General features: G+C 44.3%; 1 protein-coding gene across 1 annotated transcript in view; it reads right to left on the bottom strand.

Annotated features, from left to right (window-relative positions):
- The window catches only part of LOC109300071 (WD repeat and coiled-coil-containing protein-like), a 50,231-nt gene extending 40,784 nt beyond the window's left edge, over positions 1 to 9,447 (bottom strand). Inside the window, exon 1 of the mRNA XM_019520678.1 lies at positions 7,535 to 9,447. Within this exon, the coding sequence (XP_019376223.1) occupies positions 7,535 to 9,442 (1,908 nt within the window). The 5' untranslated portion in view covers positions 9,443 to 9,447. The remainder of the gene's footprint in view (positions 1 to 7,534) is intronic.
- Positions 9,448 to 10,339: the final 892 nt, after the last annotated feature.

Below are 10,339 nucleotides of genomic sequence, written 5' to 3' on the forward strand. Positions count from 1 at the left end.
TACACAAGGGTCAGGCCTGACCCTTACCTGCCTCTCTGGCAGCGGGGAGGGGGGGCGGGCTTACAACGGGCCAAGCGGTTCCTAAGCTGTGGGGGGTGGGAGGGGCTGGTGCTCCCCTCCACAGCAGTGGCGGTGCCCCCCAGGTGGCACCTGACCACAAGCACCCAGCCTGAGCAGTCCCGGAGGGCATTGAAGCTGCGGGGGGAAGCACCCGGCCCCTGCGCTGCTCAGGCAGGCAGGCAGGCTCTGGGGACAAAAAACAAACAAACTGGCTCGCCACTTTTTTTTTTTACTTCAGTGGACCCTGTCTGCACAGCCCCTGAGATGCACGGACCCCAGTGCTTCCCTCCACGGCAAACTAAACCACCTCAGAGATGTTTTATTTTGTTGCGTCCCGAAGTCATTTAATGCGCATTACGCCACCAACACACGTAAACAGCCCGCCATTAAAGCACATTTCACTGCCGACACATACAAATAGCTGCACCGTTAAAGCGGTGCAAAAGGGCACTAAGCCGCTTTAAAGGCTAATTTTGTGGCATGTACAAATGGCTTCTGAATTTTCAATCTCGGATGTGTGAATTTTCATTGACATTCCCTCATTCCCATTAGCCATCCTGCTGTTTTCCCTTGTTCAATATCATCATATGCAATGAGACAACAAATAGATGCAAAAACCATTTTACAGGGTTCTAAAACCTGAGTCTCCAAATCACTCACACATTAGGAACAAAATACAGGAAGGCCTCCTACTTTTCCCACTGGAGTCGAGTACCTTCTGGTTATGCATTCTGGCCTCATGATTTTCAGGTCTTAGATACCACTACATGTTAACGGAGGGACACATGTATGTTGCCAGGCACATACATAACCAGAGCACAGCTTACTGTACACGCTACTCTGTGTACATACATAGTCATCTATGCACACAGTCTTAAAGCAATAGAATTCCTACCTGGGCATAAATGCCCAAAATGTCATGTAGGGGGGGAAAAAAGCCATTTAGATGACCACGAAGGAATAGACTGCCACCCCAAGGGCCCTCAACTCTCAATGCAGCCATGGCACATATCCCACACAGGGAGATCTGAAACATACAGTATAGGATTGTGAGCTTTCTATGTGCCTGTGTTGTTAGCTGTTGGCCACATGGTAATAATCCTGTAAGTGAATGTTCAGAGGCTGTGAAATCTATTTTAGGTAAGAAGTTTCTTTTGCCCTGATCAGCTGTGTCCAGGTGAGCAGGGGCGTGCGCTTGCTGTGGCACAAATACTAATGGCACACTCCCAACTTTACTGCGGAGCTGACCACACTGAAGCACGTGGAGACAGAGAAGCACTAGCCCAGGGATATCTGCTCCCCCTTCTTGAGGAACACTGCACCCCAGCCGGCTGCTCTGTGGCTGGGACACAGAGTGCTTTAGCACGAGGGCTCTGCAGCATGTGGAGATGGGGGAGCAGGTAGCCCTGAGCTGCTTGCTCCCCCGTCTCCACATTTGTTCCAGTACATGCTGTTTTTGCATGCTTTGCACCTCCTTTTTTCCAGAGGGTTTTTTTTTTCCCTATCAGGAAATCCCGGTAGGAAATGTTGTGCCTGTACTGCAAATTAGCAGTGCTGCACGTAGTTTAACATGCAACGTGTGCAGTTTCTGGCACGACAAAGAGGTTTGCGGCACAACAAACCGCACGTGCTTGCACATCTGGACACACCCATGATGTTTGATTCTGTTACCACTTTTCTTAACTCAGGTCTCAACTTTGATTCTAAGATGAGAAATCTTGGAGTTGTCATTGGCCTCAGACTTTCCCTTTCACATCTCTTGTGTCTTTATATCTGCTGACAATTGGGTTCAGAACATTATCAGAAGTTGTCCTTACTTTGCCTTTGCTTAAAGCCTTATATGTGCGTTAATCACCTCGTGTCTTGACTGCTGCAGTTCACTCTTTTATGGTCTTCCTAAATCTCTGCTCTCTAAACTTAAAGCTTCCTGACTCATCTGTCACTCAAGAAAGCAGAAGCATATCACCTTCATCTTCCATCACTTTCATGGCTTCCTTTCTATTGCTTGGTCTAATTCAGAATTGTCCTCCTGATTTCAGGATGCTTTATATTACAACTAATATTTCTGGCTTAGTATCTGGTTACTCCTTTACTCATTCAGTTCTCCAACCCTCCATATTTATCTTCCCTCCTTGTTTTTCTGTATTGCATACATTTTTGTCCCAGTTTTTTTGTTCCTATTTATCTGGATTTTCTCTATTCTTTTCCTTAGTCCTTGCTTATTTTACATTCAACCGTAGCAGCAGTATCACATGGTACATTGTATGAAGGATGCTATGAAAGTATAAATTGATGTGTATACATTACTGGTGAATGTTAAATAGGAAATTATAATGGCTAATTGCCCAAAAGATTTATTTTCTTGGTTAATATTGTGATATACATTGTTGCTGAGATGGATTTTGACACAATACTGCCTGAGAACAAAATGTGAGCTTAATGGTGTCCTTTTAAAGCACAGCAGATGAATCTTATCCCTTTTAGTGAATTGTGCCTAAATGTCAGTCATTTCAAATACAGATTGGTCTAATTTTCTGCTATAATTAGCTTTTGGATGAAGCTAGTTAATTATCTTGCAACTGTCATTTTTTTCTAGAAGGAAACTGAATGATAAAATATCTCATTGCAGGAAGAAAGTGAAATAAATCCATAGCCAATTATTCAACTCTTTTTTTTAACTTATGTCATAATATCCTTGCTACTGTGTCTCTTTGTCTGCCCTCCCACATTATTCTGAATCTCTGGTCCTTACATGATGCAACAATCGTACAGGATGTTAAGGCCTGAATGATTTAACCACCTCTGGAGCCTTGATGTTATTGCCCAGGCTGTAGTAGTGACATGTCCAAAGCATGAGTGATCAGGTCTCTCTGTTATGGCTGTGACTTCCAGAGGATATAAGCTCTGGTACTACTGCACAAGTGTGATATTTCCAGAGCTCACAAATACTATAGCACTAGAAAAAAATCCCATTTTCCTGTAACCTACCCATTATACATAGGTAATTAAATGATTACTTAATTTAGATTCAGCTGTGTCTTATGGTTTGTTTAAATGAACTTGAAGACTTGTGCATATTATGGTTGTTGTCACAACATAAAAGCCACAGTTCATCATTTACTCTTCTTATTTGTACTTAACATGGTTTAAACCTTCCCTTTTATGTTTTCAGATGCCCACATAGTTATTGTACAGCAGTGGTCACCAACCGGTTGATCTTGATTGACTGGTGGATCTGGGAGCGTCTTGAAGTCAATCCTGGACTGTGAGGGCTGAGTGTGTGCATGCATGCACGTGTGCGCCGCCCCGCCCCGCCCCAGCCCAGCCCAGCCCAGCCCAGCCCAGCAAGTCAGTTGGTGGAGGAGGGAAGGGGCAGAGGCTCGGGGGGCATGTGCAGCAGGGCACAAAGCCCAGCCTGCAGCAGCAACCACCTCCACTGCATACATATCGGGGGGCATGTCCCCTGCCAAATGCGGGGCAGTGCTGGCAGCTGCAGCAGCTCTGAGGTAGGGAGTGGGGCTGGAGCAGGGGCAGGCCCTGCACAGCTGGGGTAGGATGGGGGACGGAGCCACGAGTGGCTCATCCAGGGGATAAAGGGAGGGGCACACAGCCCGGGAGGGCACAGCGGGGCACGTGCCCCTGGATCTACATGTGGGACAGGGTAAGGTGGGCTGGGGCCAGGGCAGTGCCAGGCTCTTCCCGGCTGGGCTGTGCTCAGACTGAGCAGCTGTGGTAGTGGTGCTGGGAGCAGGGCAACGGAGGGCCATAGCCCCCCCAACCCCTGCTCCCAGCGATGCTGCCGAGCTCAGTGCAGGCCAGGGCCAGTGGGAACAGCCCAACACATGGCAAAAAGCATGACATGATGCTGCTGCACAGTAGTCTTGGGCTACTGTGTAGTCAATGTCATGAAAAGGCCATTATGCAGCACTACTGTGCAGTAACTCCAATAACACCTGCATAGTAAGCACCTCATTTAGACACAGTCAGTGATTCTCAGCCAGGGTGCTGCACTACTCTGGGGTACCATAAGATCCTTTTAAGGCACCCAAGGGGTGCTGTACAATACTAGCACTGTTACGTGTGCAAGCACCTACACAAGATAAACTCAGAGATTTCAAACAGGAATCTATAGTGTCAAAAACACTTTGACCTCCTCTGATCTTTTTTTGTTCATCGCAACAAAAGAATGGCTATATTGCTTTTCTCATAGTCAAAAAGAGTGAAAGGTAATAGCTGACATTTTCTGATGGCCATCTTGAGTCTAATGTGGGGTACCTTCAGTCTATAAAGGCTGAGAACTACTGGTGTAGAATGTATGCCATTGAGAGAGATTAATGGCATCCAGGCCACATCCTGGTTTTTCCCACTATGAACACAGCACCTGACTGGAACCTGTAGGCTATAAGGCAGGTGAAGAACAGTAAGAGTTGAAACCTGCAGGTTTGAAGTACTGTACAAAGCACCAGAGTTCATCAGAATATCTGGAATTTATTCAAGATGTTTATCTTGAGATGGACAAAATCACTGTACACTGGTATAATAAAGAAAGAAAGCACATAAGAGGGTACCATCAAACCTGGTATAATAGATACAAGTGGGAAGGTTGTAATTAAATAAGTTCTCTAATCGGCAAATTGTAAGGTACATGGCACTAAATAGGATTGATCATGTCTGGGCAATGATGCATGTTTGATGTAAGTACTTCTAATGTATAAAAAAAGTAGAACAGAAATGCAATTTGGATTTGTGTTTAACACTACACTATCCCTGCCGCGGATAGTGATGGCCCTCAGGGGCTACATGCAACTGTCTGGGTGCTGATGGGCCTGGGCAGGTGCCTGCAGTGCCCAGCACTGGGGCATAGTGCAGAACAGGCAAGCGGATGGTGGAGCTGTGCCAGGGGGACAATACTGGGGTCCAGGTAGGCTGGTTCAGGTGGCTTGGGGCCACTAGTGTGGGATCCAGCAGCAAGAGACTGGCTACAGGTGGCTCAGAGCCCTGGTGTCTCAGCCGGGTCTGAAGACCTGGCTGAGAATATGAATAAAGTCTACACAAAAGTTATATTCACTGGGCATGTCTACATGTGCTTTTACACTTGCCTAAACTTAATGCGCATTAGCCTAATGTGCATTAAGATGATTTAGGTTCACGTCCACATGTGTACATTCTAATGCACATTAACACAGGTATGTGGACCAACTTGGGACTAAAATTAGTCCCAAGTCAATGGACAGACACTGAGTTAACGTTCATTACTACATCTATACACTTGCTAATGTGATTAACTATTTGCACATAAATTTGATAACTACCTGCTTTATGCAATTATCAAATTTAGGCTCAAATAGCCTTAAATTGTCATTTTAAGGTACATTAAGCACACGCGCGTGTAGGCACGCACCCTTAATGTGCTTTAAATTGGGCTAATGCACATTAAATGTGCACATGCAGACACACCCAGTTGGTATGTCTATATGTGCAATTAATGTGACTGAATATGCTCTGGCCTGCATACCTGGAGCTGGTGAGCCAGGCACTGGCCCAGGCTGCCAGAGATGCTGGGCAATGCTAGGGGTGGGGACCATGGTGGGAAGGGCTTCTGGTGCCCTGAGGGGCCCTCCCCCACTGATGCCTCATCACAGTTACCAGGCTTCAGGAGAGTCTCAGGCAGGCCACCCATGCTAGAATACATGGCACAGCTCTGGTCAGGGTCCCAGTGTGCAAGGATCTGGTTCACCTGCCTCATAATGGGACATGGACCTGTGGGCAGCCTCTGACCAGCAGTTGTGGTCCATGACACTAACCCATAATTGACCTGTGGGGCCTTGACCTTTATGTGGCACTGCCGCACTGAACAGTCGTGCCTTTGCTCCTGCATGCAGCCCAACAGGCCCTCATAGATGTGGGCATTGTAGCGCCCTCTCCAAGTGAACTCACTCAGGACCTCAGCCTCACCCCACAGTGCCACAAGGTCCGTCATCTCCTCCTGGGACTGGTTCTGCTCCTGGGAGGTAGTGTGTGGCATTGGGGACAACACCAGCTTTGCTCCCTTGATGGCCCTCAGGGGCTACATGCAACAGTCTGGGTGCTGATGGGCCTGGGCAGGTGCCTGTAGTGTAGAAGCTTCTGATGGGAGCCATTCAGTCCAGGGCTTCTCCTACCCTACTTCGCCCCCTGCAGCAGCCAGGGGGAACTCCAGGCTCCTCCAGGTGCCAGCCACAGGCTGGCAGGAGGCACAGGGGGCTGGTCCCATCTCTTCAGGGCAGAGGGAGCTGTCCCAGCATATTAGAACAGTTTGTTTCCTACATGAGAATGTATGTAATGTATTCAAGTTAAATTATTAACCAATCCAGATCAAAAGCTTTGCTTTTGTGCTGAGTGCTTAATACACTGGGATATGCTAAAATATCAACTAAATAATTACTAATACATAATAAATGATGATTGAGTAAAATAATGATTTCCTGTCTTAGATATGCATGTGCCTCTCATTAACATGAAAGGAAGTCATTACTACACTCCTGACACTGAAATTTAACCTTAAGGCACATCTTTTTAACATTACGACATAATAATGCATCTTGTATTTCCAGAATGCGTTTTACACTAATGGATACTCACAATTTTAAAAACAACAATAGACCCAAATAAAGGTATAATTGGTACCTAGATACTATTTGAAAGGTGCCTCAGAAATACTTAGTAGTAGTAGTAGCAAGAGCAACAGTACCCATAGGAATAATTAATAGTGAACCTAATCCTGTTATCCTTGTTCAGATAAAACTCTCACTGAAGTCAATGTAATTTTTGTCTGAATAAATAAAGCCTTGATCATCTGGCATATTATGACTTATCTTTTGTAAAAAAGTAATTTAAAGTGTCAGGTATTTTATAAACATTTAAAATATCCGGCTCCAACCAAGATGCTTAGTGAGAGACTAAATTAAAGATGGGCTAAATCACAAAGTTCAAATCTTCCCCACCTGCATTTTTAAGAAGTTTGGACACAAAGTTGTGTTTCAGCCCCACAGAGATTCTAGCTGCCTTCAAATTTGGATATGAACCCATGTTTGAGGCCTGGGAGACTGTAGGTAAGGATACCTATTGTATGCAGAAAAACTATTTGTGAACCCATTTCCATTCTGAACTAACATGGAAAGCTTTTTCACAGTGGCTGAACAGTGTTAAGGAGGTTTACACTCTATAAGTATGCAGATCCAGTTAGCTTCAATTGCAGTTACTTCTGAGCAAGGAAGGAAGAATAGACCCTAATTTCCTATGTAGAATCTTCTGAAATAACTTCTTCAATGACAAATTGTTCTATAAATTTGAATGAAATCTAGGGTTGACCACAGATGAAACCTGCTAATTGGAGCCTAGAGACAGCCACATGCCTTTCAACAAGCTTAAAAAGAAATTTTTAGAAAGAAGAAGTTATCTGATGAGAACATCAGTAAGTTAATAAAACAGTTACCTGATAAGTGATATGAACAAAAGGTGGTTCTTGAGAAGATGGGTATGTTAGAGAGAACCTCTTCCCATTTTTAGTGAACTCTATTAGTTCAGAAAGGCACAGTTGTAATTCTGTAAAGCTGCCGCACAGTCTCTCTAGATTCCTGGGTATGTGGTTTTCTCCACTGTCACTTGAAGAGTTGTTATTTTTAGGAGAAGTAGAAGTTTCTTGAGAAGGTTTAGGAGAATCTTGTCTGTTAGAAATCCTGGCAGAAGTCTCAACTCCAAAAATAGCCATTGACCGATTAGCTGGTTCGGCATCTAAAGTTTCTAAAGCAACTGGTGATGAGTCACCATGGACTCTTTTTTCCTCAACATCACTCACACTCCATGATGAGCATTGCTCATAACTAGGGGACTTCAGTTCTATGAGTCTCTTCCGGCCACTAGGAGAGTGAATAATGGTACTACCTGGTATTAGCAACTCCCGGCTTGAAGGTTGATCTTCCATGGCAAGATTTTCAAAACATTTTCTTTTTCCAGGTATAGTCACTGAGGATTCCAAATTGTAAAGTACATTCTGGCTGGTGTCAGGCATTGCTAAAGAATCTTCTTCAAATATTAATTCTTTAATCATTAAACGAATAATGTACTTGTCTGTACTTGAACACGGAATGAGAGCAGACTCCGAGAATTTCTGCTTTCCAATCAAAATCAACAAGAATTTATCTGTCAAGAAGCACAAGCCCTTTGCTCTTTCATTTTTCTCCAGCTGGATTTGTTGAATATTGGGCATGCAGGAAGAAGTTACTGAATAAACCAAAACAATATTACAAGTATTTGAGGCTACTGCCACAATCTGAGCTCTAAAGTCAAAAGCTATTATATCAGGGACCAGAATGCCTGGGATGATGACTTTTCTGGTGGTGGTTACCTTCCTCTCAAAAGTCACCAAAATTAGGTATGAAGAGTCTTCCCTATTTCCTGAGATATACTCTTTGCGTCTCAGAGAAATGAGAGGACTGGGATCAGATAGCCTGTGGTTTGCAAGGATACGGGTTAACTCTGGAGGACCTGATGAAGAAGAAGCTACTGACTCAACAGCTATTGATCTTTCTGAATCTGTTGACTTTCTTCTTAGGTATATGGAATATTCCTCATCTCCAAAGACCAGAGTAGACTGGGAAGCTAAAGAACCCATTTCCATGCCAGATGGCAAATCAAATGCAATTCCTGCATTCAGACCACAGATCTTATCTAGGGGAAGCTCAGTGGCTACAGCAATTTGGAAATCCAAAGTAGCTTCTATAGCACAGATGTAGCTTCCTACATCAAATATTGGGCAAAAGGAGCAAGCATTTAGGGTTTTCTGAGTATCATCCCATATATAAGAGTGAAGGGTACTGCCTATAGCAACCACCAAGCGATTACCATTCTTAGTCCAGCATGCACAGTGGATGAGACCGCTACTCTTGATATCCGCCTTAACCCTGGAGTTATCAGAACGAACAGCATGTAAAACTGAGGTGTCCCGTTTAGTAAGCACAGCCAAGATCTCTTTCTTGGGATGCCACACACACCCCTGGGGAAGTAGGGGAAATGGCTCACTAATTTCACATGTCTGAGAAGCCAGAAGCTTGTTTTTTTCTGCAATGTTATAGCCAAGCTGCCAGACAGTGGCATGCTTTTTATGTTGAACAGCCAGCAGAGCTGGGGCATCTGCAGCACATGCACCCCAGTAAAGCCCATGAACGTGTTCGAATTGCCCAATAATACTTGAGTCACCAAATCTTAGTTCTCCATTAAGAAGGTGTAAAGCAGTCAGTACCACTTGCTTCCCATCGGTCCAGGCTATACCATGCACAGGATGTATGGCCTGATACAAGGCATTAAGACCAGTTCTCAGAAGTTTTGCTTTTCCCAGCTCCATCTTTTTAAACTTCTTGCTTAGCGGTGATTTCTCTAAAGAAAAAATCCACAGGATTCACATGAACATCTTGATATAGAAAGTGACTCTTGTATCTTCCATGTAGCTGAATCAAGCCGATTTATTCCAAAGTTGTCTGCAATGCAAACATCTTCACACTGTGACTGTGCAGCTGATCTTCTAAGTTTAAATCCCTGTGAAAGCTGCTTTTACTATGCCTCTTACTGGGAGGAGTTATAATCTTCATGTGATGTCTAACAAGGTTTAACTAATTACTGTGCTCTTCACTGGCATTTTCGCAGAAGCCTATTTTTAACTCTTCAGCATTGGAAGTATATTTAAAAATAACACTCTAATACCTTAACCTCCAGTGAACAAAAGACCCCAGTTAATGGAGGAGGGCGATCCTATGCTGTTAAGCCTGAGCATTAAGTTACAGTATGAAATAATGAACTGACACTTCTTTCTAGACAGGCTATAAAGGCGGGGAGTAAGATTAAAACCTATACATGATCAAGCAAGGGCTAGTTTCCAGTCTCTGTTTGGCAGCACATTTCAAAGACGCAAGATTCCTAAGTGGCTGTTACAAGGGTAGTAGGAGAGGGGATTCTTAGTCCTGTCACTGGTTACATTAAGCATGAGGGAGAGGAAAAGTAAAGTAACATGAACTAGAAGCAAGGGAACATAATCTATTTAGTTTTGGTTTTCCCAGCTTCTACTATCTGTTGCTATCCTTTTGGTCTTTCCAGCTGCCCATTGCTGCTCCTTCCTCATTTCTGCCTACAACTCCAGCTGCAAATAGCAGGCAAGAATCTCTTTTTTTCCTCCACAGCCTAGCTTGTTGGATGTGTTTTTATGGTGCTTTTTGGGTGGGATTTCCTTTCTGCTCCTCTTCTTTTT

Source organism: Gavialis gangeticus, unplaced genomic scaffold (genome assembly GCF_001723915.1).
Source record: "Gavialis gangeticus isolate Ggan-Ray unplaced genomic scaffold, GavGan_comp1, whole genome shotgun sequence".
Classification (NCBI taxonomy): Eukaryota; Metazoa; Chordata; order Crocodylia; family Gavialidae; genus Gavialis; species Gavialis gangeticus.